Source organism: Microtus oregoni, unplaced genomic scaffold (assembly GCF_018167655.1).
Source record: "Microtus oregoni isolate MIOR12 unplaced genomic scaffold, Mior012 000041F_ref0000270, whole genome shotgun sequence".
Taxonomy (NCBI): domain Eukaryota; kingdom Metazoa; phylum Chordata; class Mammalia; order Rodentia; family Cricetidae; genus Microtus; species Microtus oregoni.
Genome location: NW_024543208.1, coordinates 16,897,595 through 16,925,273, shown reverse-complemented (window position 1 = coordinate 16,925,273; position 27,679 = coordinate 16,897,595). Strand labels below are relative to the sequence as shown.

At 41.8% G+C, this 27,679-nt stretch overlaps 1 protein-coding gene across 1 annotated transcript; it reads left to right on the top strand.

Moving 5' to 3' along the window:
• The first annotated feature begins 67 nt into the window (after positions 1-67).
• On the top strand, positions 68-27,576 carry Slc31a1 (solute carrier family 31 member 1). The gene is made up of 5 exons (XM_041632482.1): positions 68-201; positions 21,367-21,544; positions 21,964-22,033; positions 23,824-23,992; positions 24,565-27,576. The coding sequence occupies exons 2-5, from the start codon at positions 21,419-21,421 to the stop codon at positions 24,764-24,766; spliced, it is 567 nt and encodes a 188-aa protein (XP_041488416.1). The 5' UTR covers positions 68-201; positions 21,367-21,418; the 3' UTR covers positions 24,767-27,576.
• Positions 27,577-27,679: the final 103 nt, after the last annotated feature.

The window sequence follows — 27,679 nt, the reverse complement described above, 5'->3', positions numbered from 1 at the left end:
GGGTGGAGCTCCTGGGCTCGGAGGGAGGATTGGTCAGATAACCCAGGGGGCGGGTCCAGGGCGGGAATCGGTGGCCTCTGCTGCGGTCGTGGGACACGTCGAGCCGGGCAGTAGTGGCGGGGGCTTGGGAGAAGTCCAGACCGGGTGAGGGGGATCCAGTTCCGAGAGGAAGGCACGGGCGGCGGAGCTCGTCCTGGAAAGGTAAGGCCTTCTCTCCTCCCTTTCCTAGTCCCAGCGTGTTCGCCGTCCTTTTCCCTCCCGACCCAGGACCCCCCGCCGCTCCTCTAGGCTGTGTGGACCGGGAAAGAGCCCGTGACTACAAGTCCGGGGATCTGAGCGGTGCGGTGGCCCTGCCCCTACAGCGTTCTGCTGTTATGCCCTTAGGCAGGATGCTCGGGACCTCAGTTTCCCTATTTACGCAAAGGACCGTGTGTCCACTGCTTCCATGTGCGGCTTGCCAAGGTTTTAAATCTCAGCGATCATCGAGTCCTATCCGGGTCTCTTCGTAATCAACGAATTTGCAAGCAAGAAAACTAACCGCTTGGGTGACTAGTCCGAGGTCACGCAGAGTAAAGGGAAAACCTGATCCTTTGTATCAGGGTTTAGAGAGCTGACGAGTGAAGGACAGCCCTGGCCCTTAACTTGACTGTGTGGCATCTTTCTTGGGGAAGGACCCCGATTCTAAAATCCAGATAGGAGAGGTTCAGAAGAGCTGAGACATTCGGGAGGGTGGATGATGGGACTTTGAAAGTAGAAAATCATCAGCTCACACTTGCTGGGCTCAGTTTTGCTGCCAAGGTTGCAAGTCAGTGTTACTTGTTGCTGACTTCTCCGCCTCTAGTCTTCACCGTGTGTGTGTGTGTGTGTGTGTGTGTGTGTGTGTGTGCGTGCGCGCGCGCGCGCGCACGCGTGGGTTCTGTGTTCTGTATTTCTTTGGTGAACCCGATATCATTTTTGAACGATCATGAACCAGACCTGGTGAGCCACGCTGTGAATACGCAGATAGTGTGTCCCATTGTAGCGTCCATTTCCACAATGTCATCTTCTCTGTCAGGTTGTTCCTCTAAGTGTCCCTTACCGGAATGCTTTAGTGTTAGGGTGATGTTGAAGGGATGGGTAGCTCCCTCCAAGAGAACTTTGTACCTCCTGGCACTTCCCTCTTTATTATAGTTTTTGAACTACTAAGTTGTAAGTCTTCTTGACCACAGTGGGTTCTCATTTAATTTTTTTATTAGATTAATTAACAGAATTTATCCTTGTTCCCTGGTTCCTTAATGTATTCATACCCCCGCCCCCGACCCAAAGAGCCAGCGATGGCTCCTGTCTTTTTATAGGTAGCTTCCAGAAAGATAAAAATGCTGTACTGGCTGTGAACTGTCTGGGTTGCTTGGTCTCTTTTGTTCATTGAAGATGACTGTACTATTGTCTAAAACTCCCAGGGAGGAGGGGGAAGGGGGATAAAATAACTAGAAATATTATACATTACTTACAATTTTTGTAAGTAAATTATTCGTGTTTATCTTCAGATAAGGCTGTTGGTCTGCTCCTGTGTTTATTTTACAGATTAAGACGGTTCAAGCAGTGAAGTCTGACTGTCAGAGCAATGATAACTGAAATATGCAGTAGGCCTAGAGCAATAGCTCTGTTTAAATTGTGAACTTGAGTGGGTGTTGCGGGTGTGTGTGTGAATGGATAGGTTCTAACTCTCTCTTTCTCCCTCTCCTCTCTCTCTCTTAGTTTTTTTTTGGGGGGGGTTGTTTTGTTTGGTATTTTGTTGTTTTGCTTTGTTTGAGACAAAGTTTCTCTATGTAGCCCCAGCTGTCCTGGAACTCACTCTGTAGATCAGGCTGGACTGGAACTCAGAGATCTGCCTGCCTCATTGCTGGGTATACACCCAGCATGGTTTTTTGTTTGTTTGTTTGGTTGGTGTTTGGCTTTTTGTTGTTGTTGGTGGTGTTTTTATTTTTTTGAAATCGTCTATTTATGTAGTAGCCCTAGCTTCCCTGAAACTCAATATGTAGACCAGACTGGCCTCGAACTCTCACTGAAGTCCTCCTAAGAGAACGTCTGACCTCTTTTCTTGCATTCTTGAGTGGAGGAGTTTTTTTTTTTTTCCTCATGGGTGTTTTAAATGGCCTTTCTTAGATTTTTAGTAACCCTAAAACTGGCCTGTTTGGTTATTGGACACAGTAGGCAGGCATAGTATCTGATCTTGAATTCCATTCCTAACTTGAGGAAGAGAAAGGTAGAAATGAGTCTTCCTTTCAGCTTAGAATTGGAAATGTAGGATCTGGTGCTTCTGCAAAGCTGGTCTTCCTGGATTAGGATATCCAGAGTCAGGAAACCTGAGTTCCTGCCCCAGCCTTTGTAACACTTCAGAGTTTGAGCCAGGTTCCCCAAACACCTTTAAAAAGCGACAGATCAGATGTAGACATGTCTGCTGAGAACCGGGAGTGCAGAGATAAGTAATAAATACCGCCCTGAGCTCAGGTTCCAGTTGAGTGTGTTTGTTCTGTTTCTTAACCATACAACTCTGAATGTGTAGAAAATGTATTGATCATCAAGTGCGGTGGCACACCTCTTTAATCCTAACACTTGGAAAGCAGAGGTAGGTGAATCTTGAGAATTAGAGGCCAGCCTAGTCCATATAATGAGTTCCAGGTCAGCCAGGGTTACATAATGAAAATTGTACATCCATACAGAGAGTGTGAGAGAGATTTCCTGAATATTAACTAGGAAGCAGCAAATTTAATAATTTCTTTCAAATCAAATTTGCAAAAAATGACAACTTTTTTATTAGGCAAGTTCATATCTTCTGGTAGTATAGAGATATGAATTGAATGTAGATTTAAACTGTATATATTCTATTCACTCAAGTCACTAAAAACAGAATATATAATACAATTGGAGAGATACTACCTCAGAATCTACTGTGTGTAAAACTTTGTGTCAATTGAAAATGAACCTCTAGGAAATTATTGTAGAATATCAAAGTAGGAAGAGATTCTATCTTCTCTTCATTATAATCCAAAAGGAAACTGGACTGAAGGTTCTTTTTTTTTCCCCTGAGACAGGGTGTCTCTGTTGCTTTGGAGCCTGTCCTGGAACTCTCCTGTAGAACAGGCTGGTCTCAAACTCACAGAGATCCGCCTGCCTCCGCCTCCCGAGTGCTGGGATTAAAGGCGTGTGCTAGCACCACCCAGTTTCTGGATTGAAGTTTTTAAGATTAATACCATTGCCCTAAACAGTGTTTACCATGCCTTAAACCTCAGCCAATCTGCATAACCTCACATTCTGGGGATTAATTTTTTCCTTTTTAGATTCCTGAACTACTGAAATTGTAGGGTTACATAGAGGGCTTTGAAGATGAATAGAATGCCAAAAGGATGCTGGGAGGAGGTCAGGTTTTCCAGGTTGAAGGAGCAGCTTTGGCAAACACAGGCAGGCACATGTCTCCATGGCACTGGGGATTGCAGCCAGGATTTTGCACAAGCTGGGCAAGCTTCTACCACTAGGCTACGGATCACCAGCCTGCAGGGGGCTTTCAAAATTTTACAAGACAAGAGTTGTCCTTTACCTGCTACACTGAGGGCTGTGGCTAACTAAAGTATGTTAAGTAGGGAATCATACACAGTGTACCGTCCTATTTCAGCTTTAAGCACAAATATCCTCTGTAGGCTTTGTTGTTTTTAACCTAAAACCTCAATTTTTTTCTTGGAGTATGGTTCTCAGAGATCTACGGACTACAGGCAAATCTTACCTCAGCTGCCTGTTTCATAGTTCTGTTGCAACACAGCCGTGCTCATTCATTTACATATTATCTAGGTAGAGTTGAGTATACGCAGTGAAAACGACATGAGCCACAGTGTTTAAATGTTTAGTAATTGGTCCTTTATAGAAAGCTTATCAACCCCTGGCCTGAATCATGTATGGCTGCTTTCTTCAACATACAATAACTGCTTAAAAGCCATTCACAAAGCAGTCTGACTACAAAATTTTTCTAGATATTTACGAAATTTTCTGCCAACCTTTAGAGTTGATTCCTGCATCTAACAACGGGTTGTGGGCATCTGTGTGACTGTCTCTTACCTAGTCTAGCCAAAGCATTCGACTTCATTTTCATAGACACAACCACTAGAATGGTTCTGTAGAGTAGAAGTCATACACTTAAGCTTTGGGGTCAGATTTCTTCACTTACTTGTATAGGCCTTTGACAAGTTGCTGAGTTTTTTCTTCTGTAAAATAGGGGTAACAATAGTACCCATTTTCTAAGTTCTTCTGAAGGTAATATGAGTTAATTCACATAAGGCACACAGTGCTAGAAGAATACTTACAGATAGTAAGTGCTCAATTAGTGTTGGTGTACCCAACCTAGCAGGGATAGGTCCCACAGCAGTGGTCCCTGGGTCTCATGCTAAGAGAAAAGGAGTCTAAAGCCAGGGCCAGCCAGAGAAGAACCCTTTCTCCTGGAAAGAGATTTAAACCTGTCTAGAAGACTCAGTGCTGTGTAGAGCCACACCTTGCCTGGGACTGTTAGGTAGGCCTTCCTGAAACTGCACCTTCACTTCAGAATCCTGAAGGTAAACTGTAGGGGGAGGGCCAGTACATTTTTTTCCCTCTTCCTGGTGTGGCCACATTGATAAATCTCTTCCTCCTAAGTCAAATTATTCAGGGGTTTTTTAGGATTCTTTTCTGAGAGTTTTAAGGTTAATAATATACTCAGAGAATTTTAAAAAATATGTAAAAGAAACCCAAAGCTATATTTGAGTTCAAGATGACAAGTTTCTAATTAGATCAGCATGAAATTATTTATACTCTAAATTAGAATATGCTTGGTTTGTTTGATTTTTAGACAGGGTCTCACTGTGTATCCCCAACTATTCTGGAGCTATACAGACCAGGATTGCCTCCACATCAGAGATCCACCTCGCTCTTCTGCCATGGCCTGAGGTCGTCAACATTTAAAAATCCAGTTAGTTCAGGAGTTTCTAGAGGAAAAATGTAATCCCTAGAACGTGGGATTATGCAGATTGGCTGAGGTAAAGCATGGTAAACTCTACTTCAATCCAGTTTCTCTTTGGATTACAATCTAAATTTCAGGTTGAAGAAAACAAAGGTTCCAGGCTGTACATAAAATGAAATGACTGTTGTGAAGCTACAAATACTAGAGGTCCATGGTTAGCTGGGATGGTGGCCTGTAATCCCAGCTCTGGGAGGGCAAGGCGAGAGGGAGGAGTTCAAGATCAGAGAAGGCAAGCAGATAACAAGCTTGAGACCAGTGACTGTGTGTGTGTGTGTGTGTGTGTGTGTGTCTGTCTGTCTGTCTGTCTGTCTGTCTGTCGAATGTTTCGGCCCTTTAGGTCATACCTTCCTTCTTGTTTCTAACTTGACTCTATTGTTAAGTCTTTATGTGCCAGTGCCAAGACAGGGAAAAGATGACAGACACAGTTATCACAGAAAAATGAAACGTTTATATTGTCAGGAGTTCAACTGATGTCAGATAAATCATCCAGAAAACTCTGCCTTTTAAAGTTTGCCAGACAAGCATGGTTGGGGATGGAGGCGAAGGAAGTTGCTCATGCCTATATTCATTCCCACATTTAGCTCTTAGCACAACAAAGCTGTTTTTTTTTTAAAAAGCTGGCCTTTGTAACTAGCTATGTCAAAAGTCTTATTACAGTGTGCTGTTTATCATACACACACATATACACACATCTTATAGTAGGTACTGGGAAGAAAATGCTTTTGAAGTTCCATGGCTTTGGGTTGTATCATTTTATGATTTAGGTAACATTCCCCCCAAGCAGAGGAGGGGCCCATCCTTAGGAATGCAAACCCTGTGGAGAAGGAAGAGGTTGAGAAGGATCCACCCTACCTCTTTTCCTTTACACAATGACCCTAGGGGTTTGTATATAACCTGCTTTTGTAGGCTGAGGACATTATGCAATACAGCATGACATGGAAGTCTGCATTCAAAAGTAAATTAAAAAAATGGTTTGACAGTAAAACTTTAGCAGCCAGTGACACATTAATGGACCTTTTTAGCCTTGTTGAGTTTTTCCCTAAATAAGTACATATGTTGGAGAACTATATATTAATAACTGGCCAGTAGTTCCGAGTACTAGAATGTAGTTACTTGGTTTATAAAGTGAAGGGGACTGCTGTTGACTGTGTACCCATAATCTTACTCCATTGTCACTTAGCTTTTTCTCTCTTTAGTTTTTTGTTTGTTTGTTTTCTTTTTTAAGACAAGGTCTCACCATGCAGACCAGGCTGACCTAGAGCTCAGAGAAGGGCCTGCCTCTATCTCCGAAATGCTAGGATTTAAGTTGTGTGCTACTACGCCCAGCCTTTGTGAGCTTTTTATCAGTTCCCATGCAATCTTTATCTGTAACTCAAACATCTCAAATATGTTGTAGTTAGTCACATGTTTCTTCTACTGTCTTTGGGGTAGGGCTTCATCATGGTACCTTCATTAAGTGCATGAGCAAGAAGTATTGAATGGTGTCTGGAGAGGTAGCTCAGTGGTTAAAGCACTTGTTACTCTTGCGGAGGACCTGGGTTCAATTTCCAGCACCTACATGGTGGCTAACAACCATGTGTAACTCCAATTCTAGGGAATCTGATGCCCTCTCTTGACTTACATGGGTATCAGGTAGGCACATGGTACATATATACATGGTACATATAATACATGTAGGCGAAACATTCGTACCCATAAATCTAAAATGTCTAAAATGCTAAAAGTTCTGTGGCTGGAGAAATGGGCCCATGATTAAGAGCACTGGCTGCTCTTGGGGGGACCTGGGTTTGCTTCCCTGCACCACATGGCAGCTTACAACTGCCTGTAACTCTAGTTCTAGAGCAGTGGTCCTCAGCTTTCCTGATGCTGTGGCCCTTATGTTGTGGTGATCCCAACCATAGAATTATTTCATTGCTACTTCATAACTCTAATTTTGCTACTGTTATGAATTATAATGTAAATATGTGATATGCAGGATATTTGATAAGCAACCCCTGTAAAGGGTCATTTGACACCCCCTAGGGGTCTCCAGAACCACTGTTCTGGGGGATTTGATACCCTCTTCTGACCTCATACATGTAAAATAAAAAATAAAATTTTTTAGAAATGTTGAGTGAGTGAACAAGTTCCTCAGGTTCACACAGCTAGCAGGTGCCTGGGCTCAGGTCTAGAGTACCACTCTTCCTGTTGCTTGGAGACCACTGGATACCACGAAGCTGCTGTCCGCCTTTCAGACAACTCAGAGTTTTGAGGGTTTGTTGTGCATTTGTTTTGCAACAACTTCTTATTATATTGACCGAGTTAGTCTTGAACTCACAGAGATTCACCTGCCTTTGCCTCTTGAGTGTTGGGATTAAAGGTCTGAACCATCACTACACCCAGGAGCAATTTTCTTGTTTTCAATTGTACTCCCTTGTAATGGGAACAGAGTGAGCCTGGCTAGCTCAGTCGGTAGAACATGAGACTCTTAATCCCAGGGTCGTGGGTTCAAGCCACACATTGGGTGCCATTTGTAGTGATGAGGCGGGTAGGCCTGCGTTTCGTCCTGCCTGGCTCCCACATGGTTAGCTTTACACCCGAAATAACAACACACAAAGCATATTCATTTAAACACTGCCTGGCCCGTTAGCTCTAGCCTCATACTGGCTAATTTTCACATCTTGGTTAACCCATTTCTCTTAATGTGTGTAGCACCAGGAGGTGGTGGATTACCGGGAAGATTCTAACCTACATCCATCTTGGGCCAGAGCTTCATTGTGTGTGCCTGAGGTGTCTGCCTCATTGCCTTCTTCCCAGCATTCTGTTCTGTTTACTCCACCTGCCTAATTTTCTATCCTATCAAAGGGCCAAGGCAGTTTCTTTATTAACCAATGAAAGTAACACATAGACAGGTGACCCTCCTCTATCACTCCCTTATGCACTCTGATAAAATCATCTTTTGTTAATTAGTGGTTCAATGGAATATAAATTCCTATTGCATAGTATATTTAATTGCAGTTTTCTATTTAAAAAAAAAAGAACAACTCAACTATTTTGTAATTTCTGTGTCATATCACATTCTGGGCACATCAGCGTTATAGCCTGGACAGTTGAAATCCTCTGCAACTAAAGAAAAGTTCAAACAATAAAAGACTTTGGATTGTAGCAAGTACAGTCAGTCTTTGACTACAGCAAGTAGCCAAAGGAATCTTTTCCCTATGTGTGTATGAGTAGCTGGGATTCTTTAAATCAAATGACAGCAGGCTATCTACTTTGGGAAGTGAGGCAGGAAGACCAGGAAGTTCAAGGCCAGCTGAACTATGTATTACTTTTGTACACAGGTGTGGAGAGGTTAGAGGACAACTTTGTGGGGTCAGTTCTTCCCTTCCACCTTTCCTTGGGTCCAGGTTTGCTCAGCAAGCGCCTTTACTCTCTGAGTAGCTAGTCTGTGACAAACTTCCATCTGTGCAGATAGTGCAGTCCTTGGCTCCACTCAGATACTGTGCATAAAGCTGAAATCTTTACACAAATTATGCTTGAAATAGTTCTGAAACTGCACCCAGATACAGCGGAGCACTAAGAGCGTAAAGAGAGTGTATCTCCTTGATTCCAGGATGTGACTTAGCCAGCAGCGAGTGGTAGCAGGGAAGTGGAGTGCAGTGCCCAGGAGATCGCTCCTCAGTGGACTTGGGCCTTCTGCTGTTGCGTAACTAAAGGGACTTTTCCGTTTGTTTGTTGGATCAGATTTGAGTTGTGCTATGGGGAACAAAGCAAATAAAGCTTTTAGGCCTCTGTGAAGAATGTAGCTTTATACTTGATCTTCTTCATGTGGAAAGGGGAGAGTGGGCTAACGAAAAAGAGTCTCCCACTGTTCACTGCCCAGACAGGGTACATGCGGCTCAAAAGTCCCTCCTGCTTACACTTCCCAGCAAACCATCTGGGGAAATGGGAAGGCTGAGTCTTACAGAGAGTCCTTTGTAGAAGCAAATGGTTAATGTCATTCTCTAATAACATGTACATTGGTTTCCCTACTGGAAACTAAAGGGATTGAACCTGATCATTAATTTTAAAATTGTAAACTATGTGTATATACTTTTTCCCTTTAAAATTTTTTATAGATTATATCATACAGTGTGCTCTGCTCCCCCTACCATATATTATTTTATAATATATCTGGAAGATCATCCTATAAAGGTGGACAGACATTTCTTACTCTTAAATGGCTATAAAGTATTTCATTTTCTGGAAATATAACTAATTTACTCAGTGAACTTGGGTTATATTTTCAGTGTATTGGCATTACAGATACAGTCCTGTAGTGCATAGCTTTCTTTATACATGTAACAGTTCATATATTTGCCTTTAGGATAAATATTTTGAAGCTTGTTTCAAGGTGTTGGGACTGATAACTGAAGACGGACTTATAATTTGCAGGGTGTTAATTGACAATGCACAGAGAAAGAAAGAAAAAAACAGTTTTGAAACATCTTAACTTCTGTTATTTAGAGATAAAATCTTGAGTGGAGACCTTGTATAGGTAACTTTATCAGTTGTGAGGTGACAGGCACAGCTCTACACGGCCATCCGCAGTGGCCTGAGGAAGTCTCTGAAACCTTTAGGAACATTAAGGTTACTTTATTATAGGCTCAAGTTTGAAGATTAAGAAAAGAAGTGCACAGAAGACAGATAAACAGATGTACTTAAGCTTCCCAAAGGAAGACTAATTGTCTAGATTAGCCATGTCTCATTTTGATGACGTCTTTAAGTGGTTGCTAAGAATGATTTTTCTTTTTTTATTTGATAAGTGAGGTAGCTCTGGAGACGCCTTGGATAGACTTATGAGCTGATAAGGTAAAACTAGGAGCCACTAGTATTGCATAGAGGTTTAGCACATGTCCTCTTCTATGAAGGGGTTTCTGCTGGGCATTACAGACTGCACTGAGGCTACTGAATCACAGTCCTGCACATTTTCTAACGCTTTTCAGTATGGCATTATTTAAGAGCTGATTTACAAGGTAAATATATTATAAATTTAGAAAAAGGAAGCCAGGCGGTGGTGGCGCACACCTTTAATCCTAACACTCGGAAGGCAGAGGCAGGTGGATCTCTGTGCATTTGAGGTCAGCCTGGTTTACAGAGTGAGTGCCAGAACAGGATCCGAAGCTACACAAAGAAACCCTGTCTCGAAAAAAAGAAAAAAAAGGGGACCATGTCTCAGTCATACTTGCCTTACACATAGGAGTCAAGAGATTCCCTTTTTATAGCAATCCACAGAGGGATTGAGATTAAAACAGTACTGTGCTTTACCCTCCTCTCAGATGGGGTATGTCTGGTAACTTTCTGAACGGTGTGGCACCTTCATAGTTTTGAGGTTAGAAACCATAAAGCAGGTCAAAATTGCCAGCTGCTACTAACTTTTTTTTTTTTGAGTCAGTGTCTCTTGTGGCCAGGCTGGCCTTGAATTACTTATGTAGCTGAGGGACTTTGAACTTTTGGTCCTCCTGCTTCTGCCTCTGGAATCTCAGGCTCAGAGGCATGCATGTCGCCACATCTGGTGTTTTCCTTCTACTTAAACATAAACTGTAATTTTCTCTTTCTCCTTACCCCTACCTTCATTCTGCTGCTAGGTGCCCAGGCCATTGCTGAAATTTGCTGTGTATTCTTACAGCTTTAAGCCAGAACCTTCTGCTTTCTGTTGATTTTCTATGGCGCCTGGGGCAGAGGGTAATGATTGGGGGTAGGGTATGATCGGTCTCTGCTCCCCTTGCAGGTCCTCGCCTTCCCTCTTCTCTGCACAAATGTCTCACACATTTCAGGGCCTCATCCCTTGTAAGTCACTGAGACTGGTAGTCCCCTGAGGAAGTGTGTGTGCGTGTGCGTGTGTTGCAATAAATGCATGCACATATCTCTGGTTTCCAATGTGTTTCTTGGTGTTAGAGTTGAAATTTGGAACATTGTTTTGTTGACTGTGGAGGGAAGCACACATAGTAGGAACAGAATAGGGGTATATCAAACATGTATCCTTTCAGTCCCCCCCAAAATATCACTTTGTCTATAAAACCGTAACACTCAAAGTAAATAGATAACTTTTTTTTTTTTGAGACAAAGTCTCACTTGGTAGACCAAGTTGACCTTGAATTTATCATGTAGACCAAGCTGATGAGGACCTCATAATCCTGTCTCCTTAGCTTTGTGGTTTATTTTCAGCAACCTTACTGGTGATTCTGATCCAAGTAGTCTTTGGACTGCACTTTGAGAACCACCTGAATTAGGAAGAAAGTAATTAGCATTTATTATTTACTATATGTGTTATTAGGGTAGCTGTTGCTTTCATATATACATTTACACTTGATTTTTATAATGTTGTGATGTTATTATCCCAGTTTTATGTGTTCATATTGTTCTCACAGAGTTTTAATAACTTGTTCTGAGTTCCAGTGATGACAGAGCTGTACACCAGTCAGCAGCTCAACTTCAGAAGCAGTAAAGGCTCTTGCTGTCTCAACTTTGACAAAAATGCCTCTCAGAGGAGCTGACTATAAATAAAAGAGTAAACTGGAAAGTGCTAGGTGATATAAGTATGTTTGATAAGTAAATGCTAAAGACCCTGAAAGGTCAGAACATCTAAAACATATCAGCTTTTACTCCAAGTGCCTTTAGAAGACAAGTGTGTGTTTACTTTATTGAAACTGCTGTTCACCTCGGAACTTTTAAACTGAATAGACACTAAAGATAAATTATTCCATCCCTTGACTAAGGGACCTATGACCAGAAAGGTTAAATTGCCTAATGTATAAGAAAAATAATCAAAGCTAGAACTAAAATTTCTAATTGTAATTACCATAAAGGTTCGGGTGGCCTTGAACTCGTGGTGCCTGGGAATTTTGTAGAGAAGAGTGAGTCTGTGGGTGGGCATGGTTTTCTAGCTGTTACTGTGTGATGGAGATGCTGTAACATGTGGCAGCTTGTAATGAAGGATTTCCAGCTCAAAATGTCAGTGATCCTGAGACTGAGAAGTGTTTTACACAGAATAATTCTGTGTGACAATGTTGGAACTAACATCCAAGCTTGTGGACTCAATAGTGTATGTTGTTCATTGTCTTTAAAGCAGGATATTAAAGACAAACTACCTCGCAGTCACTCTTGTTGTGTGTGTTGGGGGAGTGTAAGCTAAGATCTGTCTTAGTCAAACACATCCACATGGAGAGGAGTCAGGTATAAATCAGTATGCCAGTTGAGGGGAAGATAGTTCCTTCCTATTGCAGCCTTAAATAAGCAAATTACAGCTTGAGACGCAGCAGACACCTGCGGTAGAGATACTAGTTTAACCTGGGCTGCTGGTTCTGTGACCAACATCATCACCATCAAATAGCATGATTCAGATCCTGGTGGAACTTCTGCATTTGTCTTGGCTGGAAGAGTTCACTTATGCTTCTGGAATGGAGCAATACACATCCTGACATGTCTCCACAGGCGTTGGAGCAGTTATTAAAAAGTCCTATGTTTACAGAAAGGTCCATACTGTGACTTCTAAGGTTTTTCCAGGGGGTGCTTTTTGCTTGAAACCAGGCGTCTTTCCTTAGCATGTCAAAAGTAAGTTTGCAGAAGAGGTTTGAAATGTTTGTGGTTGATAAGAAGGAACTTTGAAGAGATGCCTCCAGTTAACCATTTGTACTTTCTCTCACACCGTTCTCTCGGCATGTTGTCAGAAATTAGCACAGATTGAAAAGGTCATGAAAACAGTTTAAGGTTTGTTGCTACCTAGCCCCAGTTAGGTTATTGGAAAAGGTATGATGTTTTACAGATGTATAGCAGTCTTAGAGGTAGACCCTGAAAGATGGGGAGGACATATTGCCCGAGAGATTGGAAGGGTAGGCTTCTGATGCTGAAGAAATGATTGCCTGGAGCCCAGGAGTAACGTAAGCACAAAGGTGGGAACAGAGCTGTTGATGGTGAGATCAGAGATGGCCAGAGAATGGGCTAGTTGTGCAGCTTCTAGCAAAGGGGCCTCATCTTTCTAGTAAGCATTGAACAGGCCAGTGAGGCTCTCTGTGCCTTGGTTCCTCCATCCTGAAAAGATACTATGTTTGATTTTCAGAAAGGATTTTTTTATGTGCATTGGTGTTTTGCGTGCATGTATGTCTGTGTAAGGGATGATCTTTGTGTTACAGACAGTTGTGAACCTCCAGTGGGTGCTCGGAATTGAACCAGGTCCTCTGGAAGAGCAATCAGTTGTCTTAACCTCTGAGACACCTCTCCAGCCCCCAGAAAGGATTTTTTTTTTACATTTATTCAGGTTCTATGCAATTATTTATTTAGTAAATTACTGAGTACATTTAAGTTGATCTAATCTGATAGTTCTCTCATTTCCTCTATTGTATGCTTGTGTGTTCCCCGTCAAGGTAGAGGACCCTGAGTTCAGTTCCACCACTACAACAAGGAATGAGCAGCCCTACCTGCAGAGTCCCTTTCCTCGATTAACTTGGGTCTGAAATAAGGCTAACGAACTTGCTTATGGTACTTCTACATCAGCTGCAGTTTGCTTCTTCTTAAGATAAAGCTATTGAATAGTTTTGAAGCATATCAGATACTATATAACATGTCAGATTCATTAATGTAATAAAGAGGAAATTAAGTATACTCTTAAGGAAGCCAGCTGTGATGGCACACATCTTTAATATTAGCACACTGGAGCCAGACACAGGTTGATCTCTGAGTTCAAGGCCAGCCAGAGTTGTGTGGTGAGATCATCTAAAAAAAAAAATTTATTTATGAAAATTTTTATAATAATTTATTACTATATTCGGGATGTTAAAATATAGGCAATCGAAAGGTAAATAAGCATGGTGCTCCCTGAAGTTACAGTCCAGTAGTAAGAGTACTAGAAGCATTCTGTCCTACAAGATACAAGTGGTGGGAATGGAGAATGAGGCCTTTACTGTGGGTAGATTTCCACTAATAATATACTGCCTTGTTTTTACGGTTAAGAAAAATGAACCTCTAAAGGACAAAACAATTTTCATAGTAAACTAATTACCAAGTCTCATGTTTAAACTAGTTTTGTTTGTTTTGTTGCTTATATGGCAGTTGTACCATCCACTCATGTTTGTCCAGAATGCATAAGTGGTGTGGGGACTGGACAGGAGCATTTTAAACAGTTTGACTTTGCCGTGATTTCTCTCATGTAATTCCTCCTGAAGTCAGTCCCCAGCATCTGTCTTGCCCCAACAGGTTTCCTACCTGGCTTGTTCAGTCTGAACACAGCTTAATACCAGGGCGCTGTGGGCTGCTGACGTTTATGGCCTGAGAAGGTGACCTTCAGCTAATAGCCAGGAACGGTATTTTTTTCTCTTTCGGATTAGAATCAGATCACAGGTTTGCTGTCCATAGACAGAATTAGATTTGGAGACAAGGGAAGTCGAATTACTGTTCTTGCTGCATAGATATTCCTAGCCAACAGCCTCCATCCAGGTAGAAGAGCCACTAATTGATAGCTACTGTTTTATGATTTTAAAAACCTGTCAGTCCATGCAGAATTTCTTGTTTGCCTAGATTACTGGCCACTTTTATAAAGAAAAACTCTTGAGCCAGGCGGTGGTGGCACACGCCTGTAATCCCAGCACTTGGGAGGCAGAGGCAGGCGGATCTCTGTGAGTTCGAGGCCAGCCTGGTCTACAAAGGGAGTTCCAGGACAGGCTCCAAAGCTACAGAGAAACCCTGTCTCGAAAAACCAAAAAAAAAAAAAAAACAAAAACAAAACTCTTGAGCCGAATTGTTTAAAGTGGTTTTCTCCTTTATGTGTCTGGTGGTTGGTTACTTTTGATGCACCCTGGGAGTCTAATGTATAAGTAACACAGCCACATGAATTCTGCTGTTGTCTGAATGTGAACCGTGGCACAGCCTGGTTTCCTTCCCGGAAAGAAAAGTGCTTTCAGGAATCCCACAGATGACCCATGGTGAAGAAAGAGAAAATAACATTGTGATAGTGATCACTGAAAGTATGCAAAAAAAAAATCACTAAATTAATCCTTAACCAATTCTGGCGTCTCTCTCAGCCCAACCAGCACTGTGGAGAGAAGCAGGTGAGGATTTATAGGTGACCCTTGGCCTTGTTTTTATTATCAACCAGCAAAAAGAGTGAACCTTGTTTCTCTTGCGGTTTTCTTTTCTTAATGTTTGCAACAGGATCTCATGGTATAGCTCTGGCATTCACTATGTGACCAGGTTAGCCTCCAATTTACAAAGATCTGCCTCCCAAGTGCTGGGATTAAAGGCTTGAGCCACCAGGACCGGTTCATTGGGGAATTTTTTAAAATATGAAAAGCTAAGAGAGAAATTGTGTGAAACAGTCAGTCCAGTAGGGTATATGATAGTCCTTACAGGTCATCAGAAGGTACTATTTGCACAACTAAACTGGTTACTTGTCCATAAACATGAATTCTTATTTATTGTGGTTTAATGTGTTTGGCCTTGAGTTTCTCATCTTTTTTTTTCTTTTTCTTTTTCTTTTTTTTTTTTTTTGCCAAAAGCAGGAAAACTGAGTGTCTGTTTTATGTTCTAGCAGTCTAAAAGGAAACATAAGTCATTTCATGAATAAAAGCCTTCTTTATTTTCCTTAACATGGAAGTCGGAAAAGGCCTAGGCAGTCTCCAGAAAACCTGTCCAAGACTCTGGATTACATCTGCCTCTGCTATGCAGAGAACCTGCACGCCAAGTACAACCACTTCCTTATTGCCTTCTGTGAGTCCAAGGAGTGTTTCTCCTCCATCATTGTGTAATGCAGGGAGTGCTGAGGCTCAGAATGCCGTCAGGATTTAGCCTTCTTGTTGCATTCTAGCTTCTGTCCAAAATTTCATTTTTATTTTGCTACAGATTCTAGGATTTGCAGAGTCTGACGTTTTAAGCATTGTGTTTTACTTGACTTGACTTGGTTTTTTGAGACTTGATCTTCTTATGTAGCTCAAGGCTGGCCTGAAACTTGTGATCTGCCTCCCAAGTGCTAGGATTACAGGTCTATCTGTACTGTGGCCTGCCTTGAGATAATCTTTTAGGCGAGTCGTTGGTAGAGAATATAGGGGAAATTGCCTTTTTCTGATAGTTCTTAGGGGTAAACTGACTGAATTGTAATAAAAAGAAATTGTATAAACACCTATAGCGAGTCTTTCGCCACTAGCCAAGTATTCCTCAGCAAACACCTCGCTTAGATGCAGGAAAGGAGGACACAGAAGAAAACAGCAGGACTACTCATTATAGACACTACAGGTATTTATTTAAATAATACAAGTAACAGGGTACAGACCATTGTCCCACAGCACCTCCCCCCCTTTTTTTAAACAAGAACTCTGAATCCAATCTCCTTTGTTTAGCTTTCTGACCTTTATCCGTAAATAACCAGCTTCTAAACAAAGGGAAACATCCATTTTCTGGGAATGTGGGCTTAGTTTTCCAGACTATTTCCTGCTGATTGGGGGGCGCTGATAATCTTTTTGTTTTAAGCTTTATTTATTTATTGTGTGCAGTGTTCTGCCTGCATACCAGAAGAAAGTGCCAGATCAAATTACAGATGGTTGTGAGCCACCATGTGGTTGCTGGGAATTGAACTCAGGACCTCTGGAAGAGCAGCCAGCGCTCTCAACCTCTGAGCCATCTCTCCAGCCCCAATGCTGATAATCTTATGGGGACCTAAAGAATTAGAATTATGATCAAGTCCTGACTAGAGTATCTTGTGAGGCTTGATCATTTCCTCACCGTCAGGGCAGCAGAACCAAGTTTAAGTTAGTATCTCTAAAGGTACTCCTGAGAAGCTGAGTAGAGCTTTCTTAGTGGTTATATGGACTAGGTTCCTTAAAAATCTGTGCCATGTTTTGTTTTGAAGTCAATTCTTAGACTGTTTTGTATTTCCTTAACAATCCAAGTTGTCCATCCTAGGATCTTAACACATGCCTGCTGTTAAGTTGCTTCTACATTTTCTAATACAATGTGTTTTTCTAGTAGGGCCCCCTTGAATTCTCTTAAAGAACTGGCTTATTCTGAATAGCAACAATATAAATAAAAGTACGGTATTTCTGTTCTTTCTGCTGTCTTATAAAGAAGCCTAGTAACATAACAGTATTGCAAGTAGATTTTATCAGTTAAGAATCAAGGATTTTGTTTGTTTTTCTGTTCTATCCATGTTTTGTTATTTCTTCTTTATAAATAACATGTAAACCTGAAGAAATGATAGAGAATAAGGAGCAAAGAGAAAGTTGAGTTTTAGCATGTACTTACCATATGCTCATAGTATGTCCAAACAGAAACCCATTGAATCAATGCTTTATGGCAGAGATTTAAAGTTCCGCCTCTTACTCATCATTGCCCTCCCTCAGGTTCCACTAATTGCTTTATGATGGAGAACTTGATTCCATAAAATGTATACCAATTGCTTTGTGGACCTTGAGCCCAGTTCTTAGAAATAGGTGGGAGGGTGGAACTTAATTACAGAAAACGATTCTTAGAGAGCAAGCTGCTGTGGGGTTTGGGAACACGACATGAATAAGTCAGACAGCCAGCCAGCTCGCATTGCATGAGGTCAGACCCCTCAGGTTGTGTGCCTCTGGGTTCTGATTTACTCTTCTTCTGTCAGTATCCATTTTCATTCTAGAGTAAACCGAGCTTGGATCAACTTTAAACTATCAGAGGAAAACCAACAAATACCATTTTGCTGCCTATGAATAGAATTTCTGTTCTAGAGGGAATGAATGGGTTAAGTGTGTTTGGTTTGGTTTGGTTTGGTTTTTTGTTATTGTTGTCTTTGTTGTTTCGGGTTTTTTGTTATTTTTGTTTGGTTGGTTTTTTTGCGTATACAGTCGGTTATCCAGACACATGGCATATCGCTGAAAAGCTAAGTTGGCAGGAAAAAATATAGACTGTCATTTACATATTATGATTTAAAATTTAAGGGACCTGGAGAGGTGGTTTAGTGATTAAGAGCTCTTGCAGAGGACCCAAGTTCAATTCCCAGCACCCACACAGTGGTTCACAGCCACTTTATGTCCTGTTCCAGGGGATCTGATGCTCTCTTCTGACCTCCACAGGGACCACGCACACATGTGAACATACATACATACATACATGAACATACATTCAGGGCAAAACATTCATACAGTAAAAGTAAATAAAGTTACAGAATTTTTTTAATATTTATTTATTTATTATGTATGCAATATTCTGTCTGTGTGTATGCCTGCAGGCCAGAAGAGGGCGCCAGACCCCATTACAGATGGTTGAGCCACCATATGGTTGCTGGGAATTGAACTCAGGACCTCTGGAAGAGCAGGCAGTACTCTTAACCACTGAGCCATCTCTCCAGCCCCAATGTGTGGCATTCTTGACTCTGCATAGTTGTGGTTACATTTCTCCTTGCTGTTGTTATGCCCGAGGGTAGTCAGGGCAAATCAGTGTTTCAGTTTTGCCGTGCTGGTGATTAATACTGGGGGCCTCGGCAGTGCTAGGCAAGAGCTCTGTCACCGAGCTATTAACTGCAGCCCTTATATATTGTGTTTCCATAAATAATAATTTCTATGTTCTTCCTGATATATATGATTATATATATAATTTTAGTTTGACATAGACCTGTGGGATTTTTCCTAATCTCACCCAGTCACTGTTAGGGTCACATTCAGAGCCCTCACACATGCAAAGCAAATTCTGTGTCCCTGAGCTACAGCAATCAGAAGCAGCTTACTGAATACAATGGTGCACCAGGTTGGAGTTTCAGCTACACTGTTTATCTGATGATTTCCTCCCTGTCCAGACCCCACTGGGTAAGCCTTGCAGAAGGTTCCCATTACAGAAGTCTATTGTGTACTACAAGAAAAACAAGCTGGTTCTCTTCCTGCTCTCTTCCCTAGTGTGGATGAATGTGCACCGCAGCCTACACACGGCACTGCGGGACAGGTGCACAGTTTAGAGCTTTTCTTGAGCTCTGAACGCTTGAATTCCTAAGGCACTGATCTGTCTGAAGGGTTTCTGATAATGTGTACACAGATTTCTCTGATTGGTACATAAAGCTTCAATAAAAGAAAACCTCCAGGTTCTCAAATATTATTACTGAAAACAGTGTTATCAGAGTTCAAAGAAATAAGGGCGTAGGGCTCGAGTAGTTTGTGGTGCTGTGCTCTGCGGTGTGCCTGCTCAGCTTCCCCTTCCACTCTTCAGTCTAAGGAAAGATTGGTCTGACTCATTTCTTTATCTCCCCTGCCTGTCCATGACCTGGATTCCTGTCGATAACACGGAATGAAGTTATCTTTTATGCTTTTCTAATCTTATTTTCCAGCCTTGCAATGAAAGAAAATAAAATTTATAACTTTTGTTTGCATGTCTGTATTAGTCATTCTGACTCCTCTTTTTTTATTTAATTTTATTTATGTATTTTTGGTTTTTCAAGACAGGGTTTCTCTGTAGTTTTGGAGCCTGTCCTGGAACTAGCTCTTCTAAGCCAGACTAGCCTAGAACTCACAGAAAGTAGCATGCCTCTGCCTCCCGCTGGGATTAAAGGCCTGCACCGCCACCACCTGGCCATAATCTCTTTTTTTAAAGGAAAACTGCTAACTGCTGACCAATTTTGTCTCATCATTGGCATTTGTGGGTTCACTATTTTATATGTTGTTATTTGGTATTTATTATAAAATTTTCATGAGCAAAACCGCTGCTCAACATCTTCATACCATAACAGTGGTATTAAGAGGACCGGGTAGATTGTCAACTCTGTAGTGATAACGTAGAGTCCAGAATGACAGTTACCGAAGTTGAACGTGGAACTTTGGTTATGCCTGTGGGATAGAATTATGTAAGCCTACTGTCACAGAATCATGGGGTAGCAGTTGAAGCAAAGGTCGCTTCAAAACTTGTGTTTTTGAGTTAGACATGTACTTTCCTGGCTGTAAATTTCCTAGTTGAGCTGCATCTCTTCTCCACATCTTAGGATGTCATGCTACCCTGTTTATGCATTCATTCCTTCATGGTGCTAATTACACCATAAAATTCCTCTGTTCACTTCTCTCCTTGTCAGGTTCTTCCCTTATCTGCTGTTGAACTACTCGTACTTAGCTCTGAGTTTGGCCCTGATAGGAGCTTGAGTCATTAGACGCATACTCAGACTCAAGATCCTGGAGACCTAATTGGAATTTCTTTTTCCTTTTTTGAGACAGGGTCTCACTTGTAGCCCAGACTTACCTCAGACTCTGGCTATTTCTCCCTCAACCTCCTGATGCTGAGATTACAGGCCTGCTCCTATTTTGAATTTCTTCTACATCCTGGAGTTGAGGAACACAGAAAGAGATTTCAGGAGCTAGACAGGTGGCTCAGAGGATAAGCAAACTTGCTGTTCTCTCATAAGGCCCAGGATCTCTTCCCAGCACCCACATGGTAGCTCATACCCATCTGTAATTCCACTTCCAAGGAATCCAACACCCTCTTCTGGCTTCCTCTTGCACTGCACACAAGTGATACACATTCATACATGCACACAAAACACTCATACAAATAAAAGTAAATACAAATTAGAAAAAAAGATAGGTTTTTACAGTCAGTGGTGATGCACACCTTTAATCCCAGCACTCAGGAAGAAGAGGAAGACAGATCTCAGAGTTCAGGGCCAGCCTGATCTACATAGTAAGCTCCAGGACACCCAGGGCTACACAGACAGGCTAAACCCTGTCTTAAAAAAAAAAAAAAAAAGACAGGTTTTACGAACATATCTCTCTGTGCACATTGTGTCCCAACTTCCCAGTCCCCTGCCCGCAGAGCAGCTATGGGAACTACTGTGCCTTGACTCAGGTTGACTTCTGCAGTACAGCATTAGCGTGGTGCAGAGATGCAGGCTGAGTATGCAGTGTCTAAACTTAATACAGACCATCCATTTTATACCTTGTTTTTTCGTGTTCTTAACTCTGATGTCCTGGTGGGACTAAAATTGTGTCTGACGGCTGGGCACATTTCTTGCCTGAGGCCACAGCAGACCTTTCTCCAGAGCTCAAAACTGATTGTGTTCTAAGTGGAATCCAAATATCCTGGTTAAACACAGGCCATCCCAATTAGGAGGACTATCTGAGGTTGTGGCTTTTTATCTACTCATGTTTATCATTAGAAAGCCTTAGAGCAGTTACATTTTGTTAATGGCTCCCACTTATAAATTATTTCAAATTATCTATTTCCTGCACCCTGAAGAGGCTTTTACTCTTTGTCCTTTGATCTCAAAGGTGATCCCTAGTAGTCCAAGTTACTTCTGTATCTCAGAAGGCATTTGTTCACTGGGCAAAGTTCTATATAGACAAAGTGTTTATCAAGAAAATATGTCCTTAATATATAATTGGTTTTCTTAAAAGACTTTTCTGCTGACTGTCATCTTTTTCTGGAAAACTGGATCCTTCCGAACACATGGGGATGAACCATATGGGGATGACCCACATGGGGATGACCCACATGGACAGCAACAGTACCATGCCACCTCACCATCACCCAACCACCTCGGCCTCACACTTCCATGGTGACGGCATGATGATGGTAAGTGTCCTTGCCCACACACTTGGATAATAGAAACTTGGGATTAGCACTGGGTGATTATCAAAGAGGGGAACCAAACAGATCCCCGCCCTGCAAGTCAGGTGATCTGCCTGTATTCATGTGGCAACATACCAAGTGACACCAGAACCAAGACTTTCTACAATTATTTCTTTAATCGTTTCTTTTGAAATCCACCTTTCCCTAAATTAAGTCCTGGTGTTTGTGTTTTATATAGAAAAGAGAAAAGGTCATGAGATGGGGGTGAGGTCTGGGGGAACTCTCAGTGCCCATAATAGAAAAGCTTCCCACTGCTTCAAGTATTTCTTCTTGTCTAGATGTGTTACTGTAAGCCTCTTTGCCCAAGATTCTCAATAAGGTCTTCAGTCTTCTCTGACTGACTTGTTTTGGTTTTCTGGCAGATGACCTTCTACTTTGGCTTTAAGAATGTGGAACTCTTGTTCTCTGGTTTGGTAATCAACACACCTGGAGGTGAGTAACCATGGTCATCTTTGAAGATAACGATCACATGGGAGATGGTGACATAGATTTGGAAATCAGCAGCTGTTTCTGTCGTATTACCAGATCAGTGTGGTTGTGCTACATAGCCATCATGATTCCTATTCCCTAGTCAGAAGATGGAATACGTACTATTGTTTCTGATCCTCCAGCAAGCTTCCTTAAATTCATATGTATGTTTTGGAGCACTGAAAAATAATTAAAATGCCAGATAAACATCTTCTACAATCCTTTTCTTGTTTGCTAAGTTGTTATTGGTCCTAGGCTTAAGACTAGAAGCATATCAAATACTACAGTGTAACCCTAGGTTAAAAACTGTTAGTCTTGGCAGGTATGGTAGTGAATACCTTTGATCTCAGCACTTGAGAGGCTGGAGGATGTTTTAGAGTTCAAGGCCAGCCTACTCTACATAGAGAATTCAAGGATAGCCAGACTACATAGACACTGCCTCAAAACAACCGCCTGTTTACAGATAAATAAGCTTCATTCATATAGTGAATCACACGGCTAGTATGACAGAGAAAACGTGAACCAGTGTTTTCTCTGCTACATCAAACTATGGTTTCCATGTTTCTGATATGTGGTATATCATGGTCACTCTTTTTATGGTAGCTGTCACCTGTCTTTTTGTATCTGTCATGTATTGGTATGCTTTTACATTTAAATGCAATCGCATGAGCTTAATGGTCACTTAAACTACTTTAGGTACCAAGCTTATTTCTGAAATAAACCAATTTGATTTTGGAGACGGTGGCAGAAGCATTTAGTTCAAGTAGTATGTTAAATTTAAATAGTCGTAGAAATACATTCATCTGGGGCTGGAGATGTAGAAGGAGCTCCCGCACAGCTAGCTTTATACCCAAAATAACAACACACAAATTGTATTCATTTAAACGCTGCCTGGCCCATTAGTTTCAGCCTCTTATTGACTAATTCTCACTTCTTGCTTTAACCCATATTTTGTAATCTGTGTAGCACCACGAGGTGGTGGCTTACCGGGGAAAGACTCTAGCCTACATCCATCTTGGAGAGGAGAGCTATAGTGTCTGCCTCACTGCCTTCTTCCTCCCAGCATTCTGTTCTGTCTTCCCCGCCTACCTATGTTCTGACCTATCAGGCCAAGCAGTTTTCTTTATTAATTAGCCAATGAAAGCAACATGGAGAGGTGGCTCAGAAGTTAAGAGCACTGACTGCTCTTCTAGAGGTCCTGAGTTCAATTCCCAGCAACCACATGTAATGAGATCTGGTGCCCTCTACTGGCCTATAATAAGTAAATAAATCTTTGAAAAAAAAGAAATAAATTCATCTTACCAATTCATTCATATATATATATATATATGCCTATTCAAAATATAGGAGTAGCACTTTTTAAAACATGTTGTCTTAGCTGGCTGTGGCAGTACACACCCGTAATCCCAGTGCTCAGGAGGCAGAGACAGGAGACTCTCCAGAAGATCAAGATCAACCTGGGCCACGCAATAAAACCCTGTTCAACAACAAAACAACAGCTGGTTATTCCTTTTTCAGAATTCTAGATGATGTTTTTGGTTACAATCAGAAAGGAAATATGTTCTTGAGCGAGACGGTGATTTTTCGATAACATCTTATCTCTGCTGAGTGGGTAAAGAGGCAACCATCCAATTATTCACAAACGAAGACTAATACTTTTTCCATTTTGTTTGTTTTGAGGTAGTTCCTTGTCGTGTAGCTCAGGCTGATCATTTCGACTGTACCATTACCTCCTCCTCTCCTTCCTTCCTTAGAGATGGCTGGAGCTTTCGTAGCCGTGTTTTTACTAGCAATGTTTTATGAAGGACTCAAGATCGCCAGAGAAGGTCTGCTGCGTAAGTCTCAAGTCAGCATTCGCTACAATTCCATGCCTGTCCCAGGACCGAACGGAACCATCCTTATGGAGACACACAAAACTGTTGGGTAAGATGGAACAGATCCAGATGAAAGTTCTAGAGAGCTGTCTTAACAAAGCACATATTTTTTCTTCTTCCTGAGTTGGCGATTCCATGTAACTTTAGGTTATTGGACTCGCAGTCTGCAAAGGCACTTACTTACATGTTGTTCTAAGTGTTTGCCACTTTGGGAGAAGTTGAAAGGAATCCAATTTTTTTAAATCTTTGCTAAATAGTAGAGGTCATTTTAAGAATGTATAGTCAAGATATAAAAAAATGGCAGAATGCAAATGATTCCTTTCTGTCGAGAGTTAACTCTAGTCAAGCATGATGTCTGCCTGTAATCCCAGCACTGTGAAAGCTGGAGGATCAGAATTCAAGGCCATTCTTGGCTACATAGTGAACTTGAGACCAGCTTGAGGAAAATTGAAAGTTCTGTCTTGCCAAATACACACACACGCACACACACGCATGCACGCTGAGTTTCCAGGATAGCTGTGGTGCAGTCCAAGTGGAAGGCTGTGCTAACAGCTGCAGCTAGCTGTTCTCTTGACCTGCAGACTCCCAAGTCTGACTTTGCTGTCTCTGTTTACTCCCCAGGCAGCAGATGCTGAGCTTCCCCCACCTCCTGCAGACAGTGCTGCACATTATCCAGGTGGTCATCAGCTACTTCCTCATGCTCATCTTCATGACCTACAATGGGTACCTATGCATCGCAGTAGCAGCAGGGGCGGGGACAGGATACTTTCTCTTCAGCTGGAAGAAGGCAGTGGTAGTGGACATCACAGAGCATTGCCATTAACATCAGACTCCACGTGTGGCCTTAGCGATTGCTGTGGGAGCATCTTGGGACCGAAAGATATGATTCCCTCTCCAATCATCCCTCTCTCTCCTGTCTCTATGCACACACACTTACTGAATAGAGGCTTAGTTGACTGTCTCTGAGTAGTGGTTCTTCTAATAAGATGAAATTGACATTTCTCTTGAGAAGTCACCTGCGGGATGTCTTCTCCCTCATAATCCTGAGCCTTGTCTAATCCAGGTAGCTTCCTAGTTAATGACTTGGTTATCTGCTTTTTTTTCTGTTTTTGGGGTTTTGTGTATTTTTGTTTTAAATAGATAATATGTGGTGGAATTCTGGGTCAGTGATAGAAAAGGATTTGAACTTCAAACAGGATTGATGGTAATTAGGGACATCTCACCCAATTTGGGACTTCAGTTTCATACTAGAAAATAATCTCAGCTTAACTCAGTGAGTGGGAACACATAGTGCCTTTCTCTAGGTGTGATGTGTTAACCAAAGTACTGGTAGAGTGTGGAGAGTGGTCAGGGACTACAGACAGCGAGTTTGTGGAGTAGGTATTCTTGCTCTCTCATCAACTGTGTTTCCACGTAACACTTTGATTAGAAATGAACTTACCAATCAAAACAAAAACAGAACAATCAATTTGAGACTATAGAAATAGAGATTGTTAAATAAAACCATTGGCATTTTCCTTTGACTCAGACATTGGTTTGTCCCAAATGAACAAAGCAAAAGTTTGTAATTTTTTTCCTATTATTGTGTGTTTTCCTCGAAACAAATGATTTTCAAACTTTAGAATGTTTCAGAGTCACCCAGAGGGCTTCTTGTTAAGACAATACTTGGTGGACATCAATCCTAGTGCTACCAAATTTGGCATTTCTAAGTTTCTAGGTGATGTTTCTGCTGACAGTCTAGAGGATTGCCCTGGGTTGGCATTAAAATAGCAAAGTTGTACCTGGAAGGGACAGAGGGTGGGGCTACCTGGTATCCAGCATGAGAATCTGAACTGCTGGTTGGTAGGTGATATGTCTTGGGCATGTGTCACACCTAAATGCTGCTGGCTAATACTTAGTCATTCCACAAACTTTTATTTAGCTCCAGATACACTTTCTGTGTGCTCACAACACACTCGTGTGGACTATAGCCAGAGTGCACACGAGTATACAAAGTCTCTAGTCCTTTGTGTGCTCACAACACACTCGTGTGGACTATAGCCAGAGTGCACACGAGTATACAAAGTCTCTAGTCCTTTGTGTGCTCACAGCACACTCGTGTGGACTATAGCCAGAGTGCACACGAGTATACAAAGTCTCTAGTCCTTTGTGTGCTCACAACACACTTGCATAGATCACAGTGGCCAAAACCCCTTTTCTCAATAAATCCCACTGAATGTTCTGTCAATCATTAGTCTGCAGGCTTGTCCCCAAACTACCTCTTCAAAGTGATTCTTCCTATGCTAGTCTGTTATACCCTGCCCTCTTTGGTGCTAGATCCAGTTGTGCCTCGGAACAGAAGAAACAAACCTGCTCTCTTGTTGGCCCAGTATTGTGATTCTGAAGTTTGTACTTTCTCTCTACGGGTGCCAATTAAACATTGGAGAACAAGGAATATATACTTTGGTGGCTTTGAACCAAGAAAGGGTTATAAGCCTACTGGATGAAGGCTAAAAAATCTAAGAAATTAACTTTAGAGCTTTGCTTTTCTCTTAGTTCAATCTTGCACAGTGAATGACAGGTACTGACAGAGCCCAACTTTACAGTGCAAATCGCCTGTTGTTATCTCAGAAGCCAAGGAATAATAAACCCAGGGCAAGACAGAAACCACATAGTGGTGACCCTGGTGCTTTCTAGAGATCTCCAGATGAGCTGCCATAAAACACCTTCCAGGGGCTGAGATGCAGCTCAGATATGGATCACTTCTCTAGCATAAATCAGGTTAAACATAGCCTTGTTTAACCCCAAAAATCCTAAAAATAAAGCATATGCTGTGAGAAACAGGACCTTATCAGTGAGGTGAGAAGAACCAAGGCCAGTTAGGACAAGGTGCTATGAGTCTGAAACCAAGAGAAACCTCACTCTGACATGGTTCTTCAGGGGAGATTCAGGTTAGAAGCAGTCTACTACAAAACCTTGAGATCCCAGACTAGGTTCTAGAGGGTGTGGTTAATACAGGAAGAGGTAAAGCTTAAATCATATGCTCTTGAACTTTAATGCCCAGCTCCTATGTGTCTGGATTTCTTTAGCACCTGCCTACTTTTCCCTTTCTGTCTTTATCCCAGGCAGCTTAGTTTTTAAATGTTTCCTGATGCAGTAGACATTCAATGCTGTGGTTACAGTTATCATACCAATTAGAAGTTGGTATTTAAAAACCAGGTAGAGGTCTTAAGTTTGCAGTCGCCCCATTAGAATTTCTATAAAGCCAGTTAAAGGATTGCCTTTCTCCAGAGTTACAGATCCAAAATGGAAGAGCACTCAACACCCCATTGCCCACATGTGAAACCTCCTCAGCAATCCGTCAGTTTCACTACTATGGTAAGGTTGTCCCAAACTCTCTTTCAGACTGTGGGCCTAGGTTCCTTACTAGAATCAGGAAAGTGAGGCAGGGCATACATCATTATCATTTATGCCACTTCCTTAGGGTCTTCTAAATGACAAGTCTGCATTTGACGTAATGCCTTAAACACTGGCTCTACATTTCACGTTGACTGTTTCCGAGACTGTGAGCTCCCAGAGAGCAGGATTGGTGGAACGGGAATGGTTTAAGTGTTGTGTGCGCAAGAGAACAAAATAAACATCTTGATTTTGTGAGTCCATGCATATCTGTCTACACAAAGTAGTTTCCAAATAGCCGGTCTTCAGTTTGGGGGTACAGGGGAACACAGGGCGATTTTCCTTTTGGGCAAGAATTTTA

Coding starts and splice junctions, on each gene's coding strand:
- Slc31a1 (XM_041632482.1), top strand. CDS start 21,419: ATGGGGATGAACCATATGGGGATGACCCACATGGGGATGACCCACATG. Junction 21,545..21,963: donor ATGGTGACGGCATGATGATG/GTAAGTGTCCTT, acceptor GTTTTCTGGCAG/ATGACCTTCTACTTTGGCTT. Junction 22,034..23,823: donor GGTAATCAACACACCTGGAG/GTGAGTAACCAT, acceptor TTCCTTCCTTAG/AGATGGCTGGAGCTTTCGTA.